Here is a 22,636-nt window from a genome sequence, read left to right as displayed (position 1 = left end):
TTATACAAGAAGAATTTGAAATATCTCAAATTATTTTCTCTTGAAAAAGAAGAGTTAGAGGGGATCTGAGTGGGATGTTTATGATTGTAAAGGGAATTGATAGTGTTGATGCATCATCATTTTTCATATTTAACAGTGAGAATAGTAGGATTAAGGGACACAAATATAACTTTTACCAGGGTAGGAGTCATCTTCAAGTACAAGTTTTATTTTTCTAACAGGGTGGTTGGCTTTTGGAATGGGTTATCTTTGGATGTTGTGGAGGCAGTATATTTAAGTGAGTTTAACAGAAAGCTTTATAACTACATAAATGATAAGGGCTAGCTTTAAGATTTTTTTTAAATTTATTTATTAATAGTTTTAGTTTAGTTTAAAGGAGAGGAGAGGACAGCGGAGATGGACCAAAAGGTCCCATGCTAATTGTCCCAAAACATTATTTTGTGTTAGATTATCTACCCAAAATTATATAAAATATTTTCATTCAACAAAAAAAGACACATTTCATAAAATTAGCTATAGCACTAAAAGCTTTTGTAAATAAATGATGTTGCAAAAAAGAAAATCAAGTTTTTAAATATGTCTGTACAATTCTTAAATACATAAGTATAAAAGTGTTTTGCCTAAGCAGTATATTTTTTAAAATATTCAAATATAAAACTATATTCTATATATATAAAACTAATATTCAAATAATGTTGTATCATCAAAACGTTAAAGCATAAAACAATTGTTTTCGATATATCTATATAACTGTCAAAATGTGTAAACACTGGAGTAAAGAATAAAGAGTAAATAAAGCTATAAAGTTTCAAGTATTTAAACACTAGCATTTATCTTGGAAAAAAATGATAACATTATATACAGAATAAACTTTTTTTTTTCAATGTTTCTTTATGAAGGTCATACAGATAGTGAAGACTAAAGAAGTTAGTACACACAACAGTTGAAGCAGAAACAAAGTCTCCTTAAAGCTAATTAGTAATATATTATAAACCTAACAGGAACTTTAAATAACCACACAAATGAGTTGAGTTAATTTGTATATATATATAAATATATATATACTAACCCAACAATGTACTATGTAAGAAAAAGTTAATGCTAGAGATATTATAAAGAATAAGTTAACAAACCAAAGTCATGATTTCCAAAAACAGCACAATGGACACCAAAAGCATTGAGGGAAGGTATCATCTGTTCTCCCTTGGTGAAGGTGCTCACTGAAAGTTCACAAAACAAGAAGTATTACATAAGTGATAAAGCTAACTTGTAGTGTTGTTTTCCCAGGTACATTTCAGTTATAAACATTAGTTCAACAATTTTTTAAATATCACAGCTGATGTGGTAATGAATTGCTTCAACCTATGATCAAATGTGCTATTTTTAAAAACCTTAGCTCTAGGCTTGTAAGTATGTTTCTTAAATGTTATTTGACAACAAATAAAAGCCTTATCTTAACTGGATAAAGTTAACAAACAGGTACTAATTACAAAACATTATAATGTACTATTTCAAAGCACTTATAAAACTTCAAAGCTTGTACTAGCTTTGGGTTTCTTCACTAAAAACCAGCTAAAGAGTGGCAAAATGGAAGAAAATTAATACTAAACTTTCTTATAATATACCATTCCAATATAAAACAATATGAATTTCAAATCCTAATCAGAAAATAGTACAATTAATTTTATTTGATACATCTTAGTTCGAGTAAACCTTGACTTGTGTCTAGTCTAGCACAGGTCACCATGGGGACTAAAAATTTCATTGTGGCACCTAGTATTTTCTCCCGTTTTATTTGTACATAGGACTGTGCTAAATAGAGCTCAAATCTAGTACAGTTTTGGACTCTTGGAAGTCCAGAACTATTTTCTCCTTCTTTAAGTCCTAAGTCAAACTTTTCTCTAAGATTTCAATGGCAGATTCAGCACTTCTTCATGTTTTTTCAGGAATGGAGTGCTGCAGTTGGACAACTGTTACTAATTTCACACCATTTTGTTTTCTTCTTTCTTTCAATTCAACAAATCAGTGAGCGTGTATAGACTCAGACAGGGCAAAAGGCAGTTAATTCAGGTAATACTATCAAGTGGTCGTTGATATCACGTAATAATTAGCATGCACTCATTACTGTGAATATAAAGAAATATACATAGCCCCCATTTCCCGGTACAAACAGCAGTGAAGTTAGGTCAGACACATCTGGCTCCTGAGTTTTTGGGATGGCTCCTAGATTTAAAAATATTTGTTGAGGCATGGTCTAGCAACAAAGAATAAAACAAAAGCAGACACTGTATCAATGCCTTTAAGAAAACATTGTTTTGTTAAGTTTCCTGTAGAGATATAATAATTCTATACTTATGAAAAATATAAACTGTGTTCCATAGTATAATGCTTATTATATATACTTCTAGTTTTTGTCTTCCCATATAGCAACACTGTTCACATACTTTTTAACTTTACATGACTAAGGAAAAATCAATTTGGCAGCATATTAGTCTTAGCAGTGTTCTTATAAGCATTAGAGTTTTATTTCAGGTTTAGGTTGCTGAAACAGAAGAACTGCCACATTGAATAGTTTACCCTTGTATAATAACACTTTGAAAGCTGCACTCTGATTTATTATCAAATAAATGACTTGAAAGTAACAACATCCCTGCACTTATATTCATTAATACTTAAAGGTTTTAAAATCTTCAGAGTATAAAACCAAATATCTAGAACCAGAAAGTCATAAACATGGTGTTTGATCTGTAATAATCTGCCTCTACTAATAAGAAAGTAAAACTATAAGCTCCTATAAATGACTCAGTTATTAAGTGTTTAGATAGGTTATAATTTACTAAGGGATTTATCTTTCTGACATTTGTTCTTACCTTTAATACATTATAACCTATCTAACCATATTAACAATCTCTGAAGCTCTTAACAGAGATTAACAAATCACTTGGGTGTGTTTACATTAACTATCCATGTTTTTAAACTGATTTTTCTATTTCATTCAATCCTCAGTCAATAAAGTATCACATTAAATCAACAACAAAGCAGCTATTATAGCTAATAAGTATCATAATAGCCACTGCTAGTTTTGCTATCCTATAATTTCAAGTACATAAATCTCCTGAAAATTGTCGATCCTTCTTTCCAAGATAAGATCTTAAGAAAATGTAGTGTTCTTGATGAGTCATATATAAAAGCAAAAATTATAAAAGGGAACTAGTAAAAAATAAGTTAGCAATATACTTTTAATTCTGTACTTTTTTGGTAAAGTGCCAAAAACCACAAGAATATTTTTACTTTTCTAAATATTGGCACTTTCTCAAGGCCTTCCTTTATGTTCACCCTTCAATGAATTTTATTCACTTTTTTAAAAAGCTGAAACTTCTTAATAGCAATACGTTAGTTATTTGTGTACAATATTTTATTTTTCTGAATAAATTATAGTAAAAACCAGAAACATTACATTCCTGACATGTTACAGATGACAATCTTACACCCACAAAAAAAATAAATTAAATACTGGTAACAAGTCATAATACCCTTCTTTCAAAAACTCTTGGCCTTGGACAATGAATATTATGTTCCATTACAAGATACCTTTAATTATTATACTTGTTCTATTCATACCAAAAGTTCTAAAACTAACAGGTGCAGTAAAAGTGATTTTGCTACACTAAACTGTTTTGTAAATATAATGAAGTAGAACAAAAGCAACTCCTACATAAAGCAATCATTATTTCTTGAAATACTTTCTGAGCTACTTCTGTTTCAGTCCTCAGCTACTTGTTCTCCTTTTGTGGAGCTAGCATGCTTCACTGAGTCCTGCTAGTGCTCAACAGACTACAAACAAAGAAAATACTATAATATATGCCTGCACATAATATGGTATGGAGTTTTATTTTTGCACGTCTGCTCATAATACTCTATGGTGTTTTCTGTTCATTTGTCTGTCCTTAATGTTGTGATACATTATTATGGACAGACATTCAGGTAGAAGAATCCATACATTATTATGGACAGACATTCAGGTAGAAGAATCCAGGATTCTTCTACCTGAATGTCTTTCCATAATAATGTATGGATTCTTCTACCTGAACGTCTGTCCATAATAATGTATGAAGTTTTCTCTTTCTATGTCTGCCCATAATAATGTATGAAGTTTTCTCTTTCTATGTCTGCCCACAATACTGCAAGGAGTTTCCTATTTGTATGTGTTCCATCACTAAAGTACACATGCTAATCATATGAGAGTTTGGTCTTCAGAGATCAGTAAGTTTGGCATCATCAAGTATGTCCTTTACTTGAATGTATGTTTTGTTAAAATCAACAATACTATTACACATTTGGTTATCCATAAGTGTACAAATTGTTTACTACTACACTATAAAACAGAACACACAAATGCTTAACATTTGGCTTTTTTATTGTTCTTTGAAAGAAATGTGACAAAATTAAATGGCCACATTATGTACAGTGTTGTATTCTGTTGTAACTTTTGTATTTTGTTATAATTATGATACAATTTAAAACATTTTTTTCTTTTTTGTTGTTGCTATTATTGACATGGTGTAAACATTTTCAACTCACACAATATTTCAGACAAAACTAAAAATATTTAGATATGAGTTTCTGTATTACATATACATTTATAATACTACTACTGTCATTTAGAAAAATGTTCTTGAAATTTTACAGTTGTGTATCTTGGAAGCACTATAACATATACTGCTAGCTATCTTTCTAATTTTTCCATCTGTAGTTGCAAGAATATGAAAACTTGTATACATATATATATATACTGTATAGAAGTTTATATCTATAGCTCAAGATGCAATTGCAACTACAATTTAAAATTTATTTCTCACTCTCAAAACTAAACAAGATAAGCTAGTTGAAAGATTAAGATATCTTTTATCTTCTTAATCAAGTAATATGTCTAATTAAATATACATTACAGTCTATTTTAATTTTTTTTCTTAAATACAGCATTTTATACAGAAACTGCTTAATGAGGACATATTTTTGTCAACTTTGAGGCATTCCTAATATCTGCAGGGTTTTTGAAATAACAATGATTCAGTGAAATAAAAAGTCAAAAGTACATAATGAACTCAGAATAATAAGCCTTGAATTTGTTTTTAAGGTCACTAATAAACTTGGAGTTTTAATAAAGTCCAAGAAAAATGATTAAAATACTAGATAATAACACTTACTTAAACTTAACAATTCCATTTTATTACTCAGATGATTTGTTGAATACCAGAAGAAGTTTATGCTAGTTTTTATACTTGCCACTTTCAAATGATGCATACCTAACAATCCCAGTGAATGTTTTCTCCAGAATTTATTTCACACACACACACACACACAAAAGTGATTTACATAAAGTCAAGTGTTTATTAAAAAAATCAGTAAAAATTGGACCTTTTAGATTTTTTTAGAATATTGGGGTGGTCATCCAACCCCCATCTCACCTATGTCCCTTTATGCAGATAAGCATTAATGGTAAACAATGTTTTATAAATTAACTTAACAAATAAGTATAAAATAGGTAGTTTCTGTCCAAACAAATCTACTTGAATATAAAATAGTAATTAACTTTGTAAAGTTGGTTCCTCCCTAGATTTTCAGAAATGAAAGTATGAATACAATAACTTTAAAATACTCTTACTGATTCTAGATTGTACAAACCAAGTTTCTAGCTTGTGGGAAGATATACAACTATACAGTACAGCCTCAATGAAACATACACCTACTACCATTTGGCTTGTAATAAGATAATGTTAACCCACATTCAATTATAGATTGTACAAACAACAAGTGTACACTATCTTCACCAAAATGTTAATGCAGCTGTTTGCATGTTTTATTTTCCATACAATACCTTCAACAACATATGAAGTCCAGTATAACTGATGAAACAGAATCACTTCATTTCATATTACTTTTAATAACTATGACAATTAATGTCTCTTTTTGTTACTTAAAAAAAATAAAGTACCTTAACAAGATATTTTATCTCACTTGTAAAATCAAGTGACTCAAAAGATGTCTCTCATTATCAAATATCACTTTTTATCAATTAAGAGAGTATATTTATAATTTTTATAATTATATTTTACATGTTAGTTTTAGTAACTAACACAATTATATCTCATGTTAAATGTTTACAGATTGTACTCCCTATTTTACCTGCAAAAACTGAAATTTACTTACTAAATGATGGAGCAAATATGTCACCACTAAAAAGTATCATAGGATCCAAGTCACTGAAGCTCTTGAGAGCATGACAAAATCTGGCTGCTCCTGCAGCTGGTTCTTGAGGCTGAGATTCGACATTGTAGCAGTCATTGAAATGAAGAATGGTCACAACAGCTTTCTCTGCCGGCATAGTTGTTTATTGATTGTCTTCACAGCAAGTACAATAGAAGTTAGCCTCAAAAATGTTTGCTAGAATGTAAGAAAAAATATAATATTTATATATTTACTAGTATATAAATATGCTATAAAGCTGTTTCATAAATCCAGTCCAAAGTATGCAAAATAGGTACTTCCATATAATACTGAAACTCAATCAGACCACTTTGTTACATATAGTTTTACAGATATTTGAAGCAGTATAATAAATGTTGTGCTTTCAGCTGTGTCAACTCTAAAACTTTTCATTATCTAAAACCTGTAGGTCAGTACAGAAATTTTTCTATTAGAAATTAAGCCTATTATAAAGAACACATAATTTCCTAGCCTGACAAAGGCACACTATACAATGCATGTCTATTATTACTTCAAAAATTATAAGATTATATACAAAATTAATGGACAAAAACATTTTCATCCCACTAAACTGTTCTACATTTCACATTCTGTATTTTATTTTGTTGAATATCTAATGTGCAAATTTCTTACCACACTATTTCTCTATCTACTGTCTTGCCAATTTCTGTTAAAAGGATCTAGCAAAGTAGTACACACTGAATGTTTTATTTATGTTCTACACATACACAAACTCAACTTATTAAAACCATATACATATACATAGCTCTGTGAAAATTTGCCGTTTCTCAATTAATGTTCTACAAGTACTTTTCTGTACAATCACTTTTGTGCAATAACAGCTTTTTTCTTTGTTTACTTACATAGTAAACAATCACTAAATGCTGATAAAAGTGATCAAAGTCCATGCAACACAAGTTCAGGTTATTTGTTATCTACAGTAAAAACAACAAATGGAACCTCTTAATTGGATTTTCAAAATGTTTGTTCCCAACAAACTGTCCAATGAATCACTTACCTAAAGGTAATAAACCTTATCACAAACAATATATTCATTGAGTCTAAAAACATTTCAAAAAAAAAGATTACACAGGAACAAACAGACATTTTGGAAGCACATACATGTTTTTATTATCTTAAAAAATTAACTTCACTTATTCTTATTAAGTGTAGTTTATGTTAGTTACTTGCCTGAATGCAGGTTGATGATTTTAAGCCAGTATTCTGTTCTGTAATTTGTTTCTGGCACAATTGTTACACAGAAAGTTATAGAAATACATGGATTAAAGTTTTCCCATTAAATGTGGATCACTGATCCCACATATTCCTAAAGCTATACCTTAATTTCCTGTGACATTTGGTTGAGAAATACCAGCTTATGACTCCATGTTTGATACTTTAACGTGTGCACTCGACAGAACAGCAGACTGTTTTCACTCTTACCTCTTTATATTAACAGTCAGTTTCAGCAATATGGTAAGTAGAAGGCAATGTTTTCAACTTACAAATATTCAAAAAATGTCAAGTTCTCAATAAAATTTGATATATTCTAACTGTACACCACCTCTTTCATAGTCTTTTCAAAACATAAGAAAAGTTTAATGGTATATTAACAGAATATTTGGCTAAAATCAAGGGGAATGCAAGGCATGGCCAATATAATGAAAAGCTTAATTAGCTATTAACATATAATTTTATTTGTTGCATAAATTCTAGAAAAACAAAGACCTAACATCAACATAGAAATTCTACAATAACATGACAGTAGCCACTCACACCCAACCGAACAATGTAATCAGGTATATATATATATACAAATAAATTTTACATTAAAAGGGGGGTGGAGAATTGCTGGCTTACTCTGATAATGCTAAACACAACATAAATATAAGTATTAGGATATTTTTCTTCTTGACTTTTATATTTTTGCTGGTATTAGATCTATGTAAATATTACAGCTAAGAGTTCCACATTATACTTACATGAAAATGTGGTGATCTGTCTCCTGTGATATGCAAGCACACAGCACACAGGTTATAATGTTAAAGTGTCCCATTGTACACCTTAGTTCCAACATCCTGTAGGGAAAGGCGTGCCACTCAGACTCACCTACTGAGTCACCATGACTGGTAAACATCTAATAGTGTGAAGGGGGTGGAAATTCTTAGTGCTATTGTTCTCCTAACCATGCTGTATGGTTTTGCATGCAAGATAAGTGGGAAAACCACTCTTGGCTGAAGGCAAGCAGCCTTAAATTATACATTACTCGTTTAAGTTAAACATAAACTTTTGCTGTATGCTATGGCTCAGAAAATTATTTTCTACAATTTCTTATATAATCACTAAATTTTAAATTTAGTGATACTGTTACTACAGCAAAAACTGTATTTAAATATAGCTTTTTTACACAATAAATGTTGAAAAGCTAAACAAGCTAAAACTATCCAAAAGAAACATGTTTAACTCAATAAAACTACCCTTAAGTCTGAATTATGGTCATTTAACCAAAATTTTAACCAGGTTTTAAGTATTAACATCTTTTCTCAACCTAACTTAGATTATGAAGGCAATGTATAAACATGTTCTTCATTTAAATTTTTTAAAGAAAATTAGAAGTTAGTTTCAACAGCTCCACATTTTCTTTAAATATGAAAATTTTTATACCTAAGAAAAAAATTCAGAGCTACAGATTAAACTTTAAATGTATCAGAATATCTATTTCTGAAAAGATAATTTAAAACATTAAAAAAAATTCTAAAATATCCAATCAAGAAATTTTTACTTTTACATTATTTTTACTGTGCTAATTTTAAAAATATTTTTTGGAGAAAAATATAATTCTAAGTGAAACAGGAAATTAGGACATGAGGAAGGATGTATGAGAAAAAATTGGCTGAAAATGTTAAATTAATTGTAAGGATTTTTTTAAATACATTAAGGGGAAACAAAATGTTAGGATAGGGATAGGACCCTTGACGGATGATAAAGGAAAGCTAGTGTCTGATGATTATGATATGGCTGGATTATTAAATTTTATTTTTTCTTCAGTTTTTACTAATGAAGAATTAATCAGTATTCCACATCTTGATCAGTTGATATGGAAAAGGTTCAGAGAAGGGTTACTAGAATGGTGCCTGGGATGGAGGAGTTGTCATATAATGAGAGACTGAAATCTCTCAAATTGTTTTTCTCTTGAAAAAAGAAGAGTTAGGGGGACCTGATTGAGGTGTTTAAGATTGTAAAGGGAATTAATAGTGTTGATGTACCATCTTTTTTATATTTAACAATGAGAATAGTAGGACTAGGGACAAGGTAGGAGTCATCTTCAGCTAAGACAGTTTTATTTTTCTAATAGGGTTGTTGGCCTTTGGAATGGGTTGCTTTCAGATGTTGTAGAGGCAGTAAATTTAAGTAAGTTTAAGAAAAAGCTTGATAAGTATATGAATGAAAAGGACTGGGTTTAAATTTTTTTATTTTATTTTTTTAATCATTTTAATTTAGTTTTGAGGATGGAACAGCTGAGATGGACCAATAGGTCCCATGTTGTCCCAAAATATTATGTTAAGTCCAATGTATATATATGTATCTTCAATGGAAGAAAAATAATGAAGTACAAAAATATAATTTAAAAGATTTGTAAGAATATAAAACTTAATTTATATCTTAGTATGATAAAACACTGTGTAAACAAAGATGAAAATAACCATTTTTTATTGGTTTTCAAAGCTTTAACAAATTAAACAAAAGAAAAGCATGTTATGTACATTCATATTTAATATACTCTTAAGTTTCTCTTACATAAATAAAACTTAACTAATAAAATTTTGTTATTATACAAGCATCTAATGTCATAGGTTATAATAATGATATATACATAACATCCATTTATAATGGCTGGAGACGGCTTGAATGGGTAATAAAGAAAAACTTTAATATAAGTTTAACATAACAGCAAATGTACAACGTTTCAACAAGGTTTTGTCATCATCTCCAGCCATTATTAGTCTCAAAGTGGGTTCCTCGTCACCGAATTTGGATAACATCTATTTGTTTAATAAGTTACCTAAACACGTCTTTCACTGGCACAAAAATCTCAATGCTGAAGAATTTCAATGAATAAAATAATTTTACATTTGTAATACAAAACCAAAAATTCCAAGTTTAAGTCATTGTTGTTTTTTTAAAATCTTAACCCTGAGTACACATAATATAGAAGTGTAAAAGTTTTTCATATAGAGTATTATCCCTCAAAAAAATCACAAGAATTAGAAAATATGTAAACTTCTTATAAACTTGCTATTGTGTTATTTCATACACATAGTTGAGAATACATATTACAGAAGCTTTCATCCATACAAAAACTTTTGAAAATAACATTAGAGTTAGAAAAAGTATCTAATTACATTTTGTTTTACATAACTAATGATTTTATATTTAAGTGCTTTATTAAGTTACATCTCATGTTTGTCTGTAGTGTGTAAATATCTGGGTTTTCTTCATATATATATATATATTGTAATATGCATTGTACTTTATAAATGATAACAAGGTTGAGGCATAGTACACTACTTTCTCAGATATGGTGCTGTGTTAACTGGAAAAAAAAGGAAAAGGTAATCAAGTAAATCTTTATATATGGTTGCTAGATCTGTGAAGATGGCTAGAGAAATATAATAAAATATGTGATATATTTCTTCCTGTAATGTAATATTTTCAACCAACATGTAAAATTTCTTGTTTCATGAAAAATATCTGACTCACAAACAAGTTTAAATGTTTTATGTTTGTTTTCTTCCTTTATAAAACTACATGCAACTGTTCTTCCACATGCAAGGTATATTACATAAAAACGCTGCAGTATTCAAATATGACTTTGTTTTAAACTCCTCAGATGTAATTTAGAATTTTTTTATAGCAATTTCAACAATTTATTGCTGTTTTTCTTATGAAAGCTACTTAACTAAATAATATGAATATGTAAATATTTATTTGACAAGTCATTAGGTCATTACTAAAAATTGTTGCGTCAGCGAGGTCACATGACTAGTATCATGCCACCTGTTTCTAGAAATATCCTGTTCCTTCAAGGATGCCCTAGCATTTACTAGATATGTGTTAGTCTTGTATATATAAGACGTTCACAACGTGACGGAACATTAAGGCAATGAGTAATTGAACTGCAGTCAGAGAGTGTGTAATTGAACGAAGTATTGTTGAAGTCGAGCCCGTGAGACGTTTGTTATAGCATGACTGTTGAAATTAAGTGTATCGCAAAGTTATATTCAGAAAGAGTAAACCCGTTTTATTTAAGAAAGGACTTGTGTCACTAAAGTTTCGTCGGAACAAATTTACGGAAAATCAACTAGCGACTCGAGGCGTAACAAAATTATGAATATGTGAGTTGTGTGTTAGATACATTTGATTTACATGACTTTATCTAATATTCCCAAAAATCCACCTAATTAACTTTAAAACAGTTTTTAAATACAAATTCCAGACACTTCCCTTTAAAAGGCCATATACAGTAAAAATATTTGTTCAGACATTCAAAGTCAATACTGACCATTTGCTGATTATATGTCCTGAAATGTACACTATTAATCTTCTAATAGTTTCTAGTTTGCAACTACAATAAATATACCATACAATAGTAAGTGTTCGAATGTATTATAATAACTTAGAAAGGCTAAACAAATTCTGACCATAAAGAAGGATTTCAATAAATTGACCACTGTTGTACACCATATCTTTTTTACAAGCACTTGCCCAATGACCACGCATAGTGTTTTTGGAATATGTCATTCATTAATATCACACTACCCAAAACTAGTAAACATTTTCATTTTGGGGTAACTCTTAAGCTAGTTAACATAATCTTATCAAAAGTAAGGCCAATTGTTATTTTTTAATAACAAAAATTAAATTTCAATCTCACAACTTATTCATTTTTGGATTACATAACTATTTGCAACAGAAAAAAGCAAAACCTTTTTTGTTCTCACAGATTGCCCATTTTCATTGAATTAATTTATTTCATAAACGAACACAGAGGCGTAACACTGCTTTATCTGAACATTTCTTTATCAACTGTTACAACAGTTATTGTGCAATTATATCCAACTGATTTTTATACAAACATTTAGAGTAGTTATCATTTAACTATATCCAAACAATTTTTATACAAACTTTTGCTGCAATTATAGTTTTACGTCTAATTGATTTTTATGCAAACTTTTACTGTGGTTATTTTAGAATTTTTATCTAAATTTTTGCTCTGTATATTTTAAAATTATATCCAAACACCTTTTACAGTCGTTATTTGATAATTTTATTCTATAAAAATCTTTCACTATAGTGTTTTATGTTAGCACAGTCATACTTGAACAACAGTGGTAACAAACAGACATTCTTATTTGAAGTAACTTTCAGGCCATTTAAACACAGTATACCTGAGAAATGGAACATTCAGTTTACGTGTACATTAATATTCTATTTATATTTAATAGAAAATACACTGTGAGGTTGTAACAAATGTGACTAGATAACAGATCTTCTGGAACCATTTCATTTTTGACCTTGGATATTTGATAAAAACCAGTTAATCAACATATCCAGAACTACCAGTTTATGATCAACCATGGATATTGTTATACAATTAAAAAAAAAGAAGATAAAATCAAATTTACTGTTACATGGTTTTCTCTAACACAAACAAATCCTTTGAACAGTTTGAACAATCTACTGATTCACTTAACTATGTCTTTCCTCTTTTTTCCTTCTAGTTGGATGAAATTCCTTTTGACTGACTAAACCCTTAGAAACATGGCACTTAAGTTTTAAAACACAAAACTTAGAAAAAGCTTACAGGTGTCACACATTTACTTTTTTCTTTTTGGTTGCTTCCTTTGTTAATTTCATTTGACTATCATAAATTTACTTGTACCTAATATTTTAGATTTGAAGCCTTCTAATAAATATCTTTGTTAGAGGTCAGTTAACCTAAACTCTGATTTGATAATGTAATATAACATAAGGAATGGATTAGCTAATTCTTTCCATACATGTATTATTCCTTGGAGTTTAATCATGGATTCTTTTTTATGCTGCATATCTACTTTATTATTTCTCGTACCTTTCGTATTGTCATTGTTAGGTTATAAATTCACTTCTTTTTTCTGTTCTTTCTCTGGTCACTGATAAAGCAAAGAGCATAACCAAAACAGAAATTAACACATCTAATAGTATACTGTTGCGTCAGCGAGGTCACATGACTAGTGTCACGCCACCTATTTTCTAGAACTATCCTGTTCCTTCGGAAGTGCTCTAGCATTTGCTAGATTGGGGGTGGTCTGGTATATATAAGATGGTCACAACGTGACGGAACAACAGTGTAGTGAGTAACTGAACTGCAGCCAGAGAGTATTGTTGAAGTTGAGCACGTTCGTTATTATAGCGCGACTGTTGAAAATAAGTGTATCGGTAAAGTTATATTTTTTTCTTTATATCATCTGATAAAGACTGAAAAACAAATGAAGAAGTTCTACAACAAGCATAAACAAAAAGAGCATTGATAACAAAAGTATGAAAAAGACAAGCAGCATTCTTCAGTTGTGTGATGAGGGATGAAACACTTGGTAACAACTGGGAAATTTGTAGAGAAAAGAAGTACAGGTAGAAAGTGAGAGAAGATCCTGGACAGTTTAACAATTTGGATACACAAAGAGAGGGTGACTGATGTAATCACAAGTGCCTGGTACCGGGAAAGGTGGAGGGACATGATCACCTACGCTACAAAGCATGGCACTTGATGATAATAATGTCATCTGATAATAAACAAAAGAAGAACTACAAAAGTAGTGGGCTATGATATTCTGATCACTTGCTAAAGAAGTACACTAGAGTAACAAACCTATTAAGCAGTAATCTGTTCATCACTTGGTATGGTTCTATTTATCATATATTACACTACTAACACTCCCAAATCTAATACATTGTGATCTGTACAATACTTCATACAGTGCTAAAGCTGTGTCATAAAGCTATTAATCAGTGATACTTAGGTCATTTTATGTGGTACTAAACTTTCATTGTTCAGGTCACTGGTTAGGCCACATTTGGAGTATTATGTTCAGTCTCAGGCTCCTTATCTTACAAAGGACATTGAATTATTGGAAAGGGTTTAGAGGAGGGATGCTAGAATGGCACCTAGGATGGAGGGGTTATCATACAAGGACAGGTTAAGAGCTCTGAAATTATTTTCTCTTGAAAAAGAAGAGTGTGGGGATCTGATTGAGGTGTTTAAGAATGTAAAGGGAATTGATAGTGTTGATGCATCATCTTTTTTCATATTAAACAGTGAGAATAGTAGGACTAGGGGACACAAATTTATATTTTGGCAGTGTAGAAATCATCTTCAGCTAAGACAATTTTATTATTCTAACAGGGTGGTTGGCCTTTGAAATAGGTTGCCTTCGGATGTTGTGGAGGCAGTAGATTTAAGTGAGTTCAAGAAAAAGCTTGATATCTATATAAATGATAAGGGCTGGCTTTAAGATTTTTCTTTTTTTTATTAATTAATTTAATAATTTTAGTTTAGTTTAGAGGAAAGGACAGCCGAGATGGACCAATAAGTCCCATGTTGTCCCAAAACATTAGATTATGTTAAAATGTAGTGATAAACCTAGTGAGCAGTGAACTGATAACAATAATATAATAAGTGATTTGTAAATATTCTGGTAGAAACAAATTTAATAAATGTGTATATATGATAATAACATGTGATTATCTAGTTAACACTGATCCCTACAAAGTTTAATATGGTGTTCATACTACTAAGTAATGATCCTTGCATCATCTGACATGATACTAACTTGTGTATGGTGGTTACAAATATATTAAGCTGTAAAACTAGCAGATAGTTCCAATGAAAATTGTACTTGCATGAGCTAGTTTAACACAATTACTTATGTGTGGGCTTAAAGTTGATGAGAAGTGAGGTAATGAAAAACTAATTTTTTATAATTTCACAGTTCTATTTAAATAAAGCTGTAATTTTATGCCTGGTTGACTGCCAGGAAAGTTTGACCACTTCCACATTTCTTATAAACATATGAATCAAAAGTAGAACAAGAATTTGCAAAAGGGGGAACCAAATTAATGGATATCAGAGAGTCTGAGAGGGGGGTTGCCCTCTCTGAGAAGTTTAAGAATTTTTTTACTTAGACTTTAAAATCTAAGTCCAATTCTTAAGACTTTCCATTGATTTTTGCCAGTTACTCCCACTGGCAAATTAACAATAAGACATCCAAATGATCGATATTTTCTACTACCAGTAGAACATCTTTCCCTTCATGAAACTGACTGTTAGAACCAGAATCTTGAAGTGACCCCCAGAATCAAGTCATATCTAGCACTGTTCACTTAAAGGCTATAGAGAGTAATGTATGTTTGATTCTCATACTGATGAAAAGGGTTCCTTCAGAGATGTGTAGTGGGTTTTAAATTGATCATCATATTTTGGAAGAAAGGATCCTTTATGACTATTTTCAACATTTTACACATTATAGAAGGTCCAAACCTGCTTTACATACAGTAATAAAAACATAACTGATCCCATAAAATAATTAAGTATATTTCTACTACTTGAATTTCTATTTTTATTTCTGATTAACGTTTTACTGTTTCCTTCAATTTTGTTTTTTGCATTGCAAAGGAGGTGGTCTAGACCCCTTGAGCCCTCTGGATCTGCTGCTGATGAATGTTACCACGCAATGTAACGATAAAAGAAAGTTCAGCCCTATCCCCCCACAAACAAGAAATATTGGAAAGTACAAATACAAGAAAGGACTTAAAACGTGAGCATAATTTCTACAAAATACTTTGCTGTAGTTTTTAAATCCTTTCTTTATGAGTTTTTGTACTTTATTAGTCTTTGAAAATACACAAACCAAATAACAATATTATTGGTGAACAAAATATATTACATAATGATTTAAAAATACGTAATTAATATTAAACTTTAGACTTTAAGTCTGCATAAACAATCTGCTTTGTCTACAAAATTAAACAGATATTTTTACATCCTATTAATTGATGTTTCAAATTATGATGCATTCTTTAATATATATTTCTTACTTTGATTTGTAACGATGTGATTTTCACAAAAAATATTGGTAAAAAAAAAACGTATGAAACGACAGATGAATCTGAGTCTTTTTTTTAACTATTATAATTAGAAATAAACTTTGTTAAAATTTCTTTTACAATTATATTATGATTTACTTACCACAATTCTGCGCAATCAGCCGATTAACTTTCAAAAACTAAAGTAGGCCAATAATTGTAATTCTTTAATTATTTAATTCAGACAGATTCCGTTAGACCTACTAACTCAGTATTTGCATCTCCACCATCAATCGAAACTGGGGTAAAATATGTATTGTTCTTATTTCTATTAAATTAATTACACAATAACGCAAAAAGCTTTGTCAAATGCAAGTATTTTAACTTACATATAATTATAAGTCTAGATTCCGTTTTTATGATACAATAGCTAGAGTACCCGTTCGTTGGACGAGTGAAATAAAAACTTGTTTGTAACAACGGTAGGAAATTGTGCTTATGTTGTTTTTTTGTTTTGTTTTCTTAACAAAATAAATATTAAAAGTGCAATAAAAATACATAGATACCAATACTGAAAAGAAATACATAGTGTTTTCAAGAATTTTATCAATATGAAATTAGGTGGGGGTATAACCCCCTCATGTCATCCTGTACCACTGTGTCAAGTTGTATTGATTTGGTAGTTTTCCAGAAAATTAGATATGAGATTAGGTGCCCCTCACGACCTTCCTAATGTCATCCTGTATCACTATGTCAAGTTTGATGCTGATTGTTAAACAAATATGAAAACGTATAAGGAATAAATACACACACACATATTGACGTTTATTATATAGAAGATGGGGGATCCTCTATCATTGTGTCAAGTTTGGTGCTGATTGATCAAAAACTGTGGAAACGTATAAGGAAGAGATATGAAATAATAGATATACGACCGTGTATTTTTTACCGAACACACACTGTTTTTATACAGTACTTGTATAATAGCAATACCAGTACAATACTATTATAATGTGATGATTCAGAAACACTTGAATCTGGTATAATAATCATTCTGGAATTTCCAACTGAAAACATTATAACAATTATATTCACGGTATTAAAAAATAATGATAATAATAATAATAATGATTACCGTCACCGTTATTTATTATTTCCATTATCAGCATTACTATTACTACTGCTTCTACTGTAGTATAAGCTTAAATGACCGTTACGATATTTATTTCGTTTTTGTTTTTTTTATGTTCACTAGCTCCAGCTTATAGTGATAAGTTTTGTTTAAAGGTTGTTAAACTGTTGGCTAAACTACGTTAAATTATTAATATTCTGATGTTTTCTCCAGGATTTTTAGTAACATGTAATATTTCGTCAACATATATTTCATTGTTTATGAAACACAACTACCGAGCCAAACAACTTTCGTTCGTATATCTTGTAATTTTCCATTCAAATAATCTTTTATAAACAAGTGCTTCAGATTAGGCGTGTCGGTTTCATTTCAGCGAATCAAACGAACGAATCTTCCGTACCGACTCATAAAGTGAACCGAATCGAACTGTTCGTAGTTAAATCTAACTTACAATTGTCACTCGGCCTCTACAAAACAGAAATCAGGCAGAGAAACCTGGAAAAGTCGCTAGATGTCGCTTATTTAGACATTCCACAGGTGTCAAAAATATCAACAAAATTTCTATAAAGTTCAATAACAATAAAACAGAACAAACCTCTATATACTTCTATAGAAATTACATATATAGGATGGTAATTTTTTGTTACAATGAGAAGAAACTTCTCAAATAATGCATTATATAATTTCTATATTTACTAATTCACTAAACACTGAAAATAAATTTAGTTTGGAGATGGCTTGAATGGGTAGTAAAAGAAACTTTATTAGAAATGTTCAACGTTTCGACAAGCTTGTAATAACATTTCTTTTAATACTCATTCAACCCGTCTCCAAACGTTTCTAAAAAATGGGCTTTGAGAACACTGAAAATGATTTTGGACTGTAAATTACGTTCTAACAAGCGTTTGTCATTTAATTTTAAGGGTTTACCTAAATCTTCATAATATCCTTGTTCCAGTTCCATTCCCTTTCTTTGGATGTAGCTGGATTGTGTGGATGGAACTCCCTCAACTAACTACAATGTTCACAGTCATCAGGTGCCGCTTGTCTCACATCACAACTTGTTAAGGCTATGTAGACGTAATAACGTAAAAATGGCGTACAACAGAATGTACTAAGATCATGGATTGTATTTATCACAGTTAACTGCAGATGAGTTATTTTGTGATTATACAGATTGGTGACTTGTTTCACTGAAATCACTATTGTCGGTAGTCGCTCTGACAATCTTTTGTTGTCAAGGAAACCCAAATTCGCCACGTCTAGTGATAAAATCGCAAAGTTGCAACGCTCTCACGTCAGTCGCCAGTAGAATGCTGCGTTGTTGATTTTCGCGTCATCTAGTGTTTTTAAAGTTAAGATTGTATTACTCGCAAATGAACACACTTTTGTTATTCATTCAAGACGGAGAACTATTCTCGCCAACAATGAAAAGCGCATGGTATATGTATTTACGTACCTACTAATGTATAATCCAAATATGATGGCCAAGTGTTATATGAAGAAAATGTATCTTATTGATATATTGCTGGCGATTGTTTAACTAGCACACTAAACAGAAATTAAGGCTGTGCCCATATTCATACTGGAGCCTCCGAGTATTTGGCGCCCTGGGTACCCATTTATATTGCTTATTCTAAACGCTGGTCGTGTATTGATCATAAAAACGTTTTCTTAATTTTCTGATTTATCTTTGAAATCAAAGTATGGGGTTCATAACACTAGATTTTTTGTTTTTATCCAATGTATTTATACATGTATAAATATTAGGGCTGATATGATACGTATCTAGATACAGAAGTTTTACCAACGATTTGTTACAAAGTTTAACAGTCTTGTCGTAGTTTATTATCTATATTACTAACATTGTTTTATTTAAGTACTTCACACTTTACAATGCTTTTCCAAATTCTCAGGTTTGATCAACTAACTGGCAACTAGACAAGAGATATGAAACAAAGTTAATCTGTCTGTCTATTTTGTCATTTTAGTTAATTTTTTATGTTACTTTGCGTGTAATATTTTTGATAAAAGAAATGAAGACAACATATAGTCCTCAATACTCATTTTCCTTTATTTAATCATTTGTACTTCGTAGATTATTTCTGAATTCGGAGTTTCTCAATACACATTAACACAAGACAGAAGAAATATTTTCAAGTACCTAGTAAGTACTTAAAGAGCCAGAAAAATTGTAACAGTTACAAAAAAGTCTCAGCTTCTATCGTGGTATTATTCTGTGTTCTTCGGTGCATTATGTAATTAAATAAAAAATGATTTTGTGGACTAGTAGTAGTAGCATTGGTATAAAATATTACAGCTTACACTAACAAAAGGACAGTCGACGGCAAAAAAAAGATTACACAGGTAAGTGCTATATTCCTTATTTTTCTTATCTATTCTCTATTTATCATTATAAAAGTAATTTAAATGTAAAAATTAGAACCATTTAGGCTATATAAGATTAAATTAGGTAAAATAAATAAAAATAATGATAATATAATTTTTAACAAGATACCGCTCGCTAGGACTAACAGCCCGAGAGAAGCACGAGCGTTATGTAACTTGATTGGTGTAACATTTGCTTCATGTTACCGTATAACTTGAAACTTTTATTGCATGAATTAAAAAAAAAACACGATTCAAAGGGCAATAAAACAATAGAATTTAATTAGAAACAGGTGTATAATGTTAAAAGCATTAAGATATTTAGCGCAAGCAAATGTAGTTTCCTACTACAATTTCAAGTAATTCTAGAAAGAAAAAAGGATAATTTTGATTTATTTTGTATTTTTATGGTAGTGTTATGTCTCCGTTTATTAATTAATTTTCCGTAAAAATTATTTCCGAAGAAACTTTAGCGATACAAGTCCTTTCTTAAATAAAACTGGTTTATTCTTTCCGGATACAACTTTACGATACACTTGACTTCAACAGTCGCTCTATAACAACGCTATAACTCACGTCTCACGTGGCCAACAATATTTTGTCCGCATACATTTAATTACTCATTGCCCTCTCCGTCACGTTGTGAGCGTCTTATATATACCAGACTACCCACAATCTAGTAGTCTCCCGATAATTCATGAAGGTTCGAGAAGGACGTGGCGTGATACTAGTCACGTGACCTCGCTGACGCAACAGTAGTTACGAGGGTGGTCAAACTGACCGACTTCACATAAAATTAGGGTAGTGAATATAGAAGATAAAATATGAAGATTTATCGAAAAAAGAGTTGGAAATTTATTTCGGAGATTTTAGAGATTACACACACACAAAAAAAAAATTGTTCATTTTTGGGTGGAGAAAAGTATTTTAATCTAAACATAAAAATCGCTTTTCACTCGGAGCAGTGATACTTTGACTCCATATATTAAAGCCCCCCAGTGGCACAGCGGTATGTCTGCGAACTTACAACTCTAGAAACCGGGTTTCGATACCCGTGGTGGGCAGAGCACAGATAGCCCTTGTGTAGCTTTGTGCATAATTAAAAACAAAACAAAACCATATATTAAAACATTAATTTTAGCAAAAATTCTGTACAAAAGACTTATAACGTTTACTGGAAGCTTGCCAAATTTCGTGAATATACATAAATCATATCCTATGTTAAGTCTCTTGTTGTTTGTTAATTTCCGGTATAAATCTTCCCGAGGAACTTAAGCGATACAAGTCCTTTCTTAAATAATACTAGTTTCTTCTTTCTCAATACAACTTTGCAATACACTTAATTTCCACAGTCACTTTAACTTAAACACACGCTATAATTCACAACGATTCACGCACTTTACTAACGGTCACTACTGCTCGCTTGACTCAATTATCTGTCTTTATATCTGTCTATCTGCAATTATATCTCAGCTTTATTTGCTGGGCTTATATACAAAAAAAGAGGGCCTAGAAAAGACTAGAATTGCCAGGAACAGTCATGATCCTTCTAGAAACCCAAGCATGCATGCATGCGTCCAGCATCACGTGACTTCCGCTATCGTAACACTGCCCCTTCCTAAGTATTGTTCATCCCGAACAATAGCCACTTACATTAAACTAATAGATAATTAACAATAACTTAATTAAATGTACAGAATTTACAAACACAAAATTAAAATTCAACAAAGTCTCTTAATTTTGCGGGATGTATCTTTTTCCATACTGATCTCTATCTCGTTGGCTTCTGCTTCACATGGGGTTCATCTGCTCCATCAGGAAATGTCCTATTATCGGTAACAGTCACATCAGTGGTAGTAACTTCACTGAGGGCATCACTGTTTCCCTTCTCTAAACCGGGTAGAGTTTCTTCTTCGACAGTAGCTTTTTTAGGTGACACATCTTCAGCAGCAGCATCTGTTCCATTGTTCACTTTGTTCCAACTGAAATGTCCTGGACCATGATAATGCCAAAGCTTGTTGGCATGCACCACCTTTGGTTTACCTCGCCGACCACATTTTATTCGGAAGGTCACGTCTGAGAGACGATCCACTATGTCATATGGGCCTTCCCATGGAAAAGACAACTTAGGAGACTTCCCTTTGGACATCCTGGGATTATACAACCACACCCTGTCTCCTGGTACAAAGCTGACTTCAGTAGATTTCTTATCATAACATAGCTTCATCGAATCAGCAGACGTTTTCAAGTTTGAACTCACTTGATGATGAATATCATCCATCCTTTCAGATAACACTTTCACGAACTCTGAAACATTTTCAGGCAACTCTCCGTAAGGTGGGCGTTCTGTTATCAGATCCACTGACAACCAAAGTTCCTGACCAAACATTAACTTTGCTGAAGTGTATCCAGTGGCTTCATGCTCTGCTGTTCTATAGGCCATTAACAGTAGAGGAAGTAAGACATCCCAGTCATCTTGGTGGCTATTACAAAACTTTGTCAATTCCTGTCCAAATGTCCAATTGTACTTTTCTACCATCCCACCAGACTGTGGGTCAAGTGGCATTGTCCTGGTCTTCCGTATGCCAAACAACTTGCATCATTCTTGGAACACAGCTGATGCAAAGTTATGGCTTTGATCTGAATACAGTTCGAATGGCATACCAAGTCTGAAAAAGAAATCACTAACAGCCGAAGCTACAGTTGTAGCTTCCTGATTTGGTATTG

General features: G+C 31.1%; 1 protein-coding gene across 9 annotated transcripts in view; it reads right to left on the bottom strand.

The window, feature by feature from the left end:
* Positions 1-18,857, bottom strand: part of LOC106478186 (trifunctional nucleotide phosphoesterase protein YfkN-like) — a 61,829-nt gene extending 42,972 nt beyond the window's left edge. For 5 of the 9 annotated variants that reach the window (XR_002609846.1, XR_002609847.1, XR_002609849.1 and 2 more), the window contains exons 1-3: positions 18,452-18,857; positions 6,211-6,444; positions 1,134-1,220 (exon numbers count right to left, since the gene is read on the bottom strand). Coding sequence is in view for 5 of the 9 variants with exons in the window: in XM_022381728.1 (XP_022237436.1) it covers positions 1,134-1,220; positions 6,211-6,385 (262 nt within the window). In the remaining 4 variants the exon portion in view is untranslated. Of the gene's footprint in view, positions 1-1,133; positions 1,221-6,210; positions 6,445-6,900; positions 7,118-8,249; positions 8,509-16,552; positions 16,750-18,451 lie in introns of those variants that run through there. The other 4 variants (XM_013938707.2, XM_022381730.1, XM_022381729.1 and 1 more) reach the window with 4 other exon arrangements.
* Between the last annotated feature and the right edge of the window lie 3,779 nt (positions 18,858-22,636).

The sequence above is a fragment of the Limulus polyphemus genome, unplaced genomic scaffold, assembly GCF_000517525.1.
Source record: "Limulus polyphemus unplaced genomic scaffold, Limulus_polyphemus-2.1.2 Scaffold187, whole genome shotgun sequence".
NCBI lineage: Eukaryota > Metazoa > Arthropoda > Merostomata > Xiphosura > Limulidae > Limulus > Limulus polyphemus.
The sequence above is the reverse complement of the archived record's forward strand: the minus strand, read 5'-3'. Positions and strand labels throughout refer to the sequence as shown.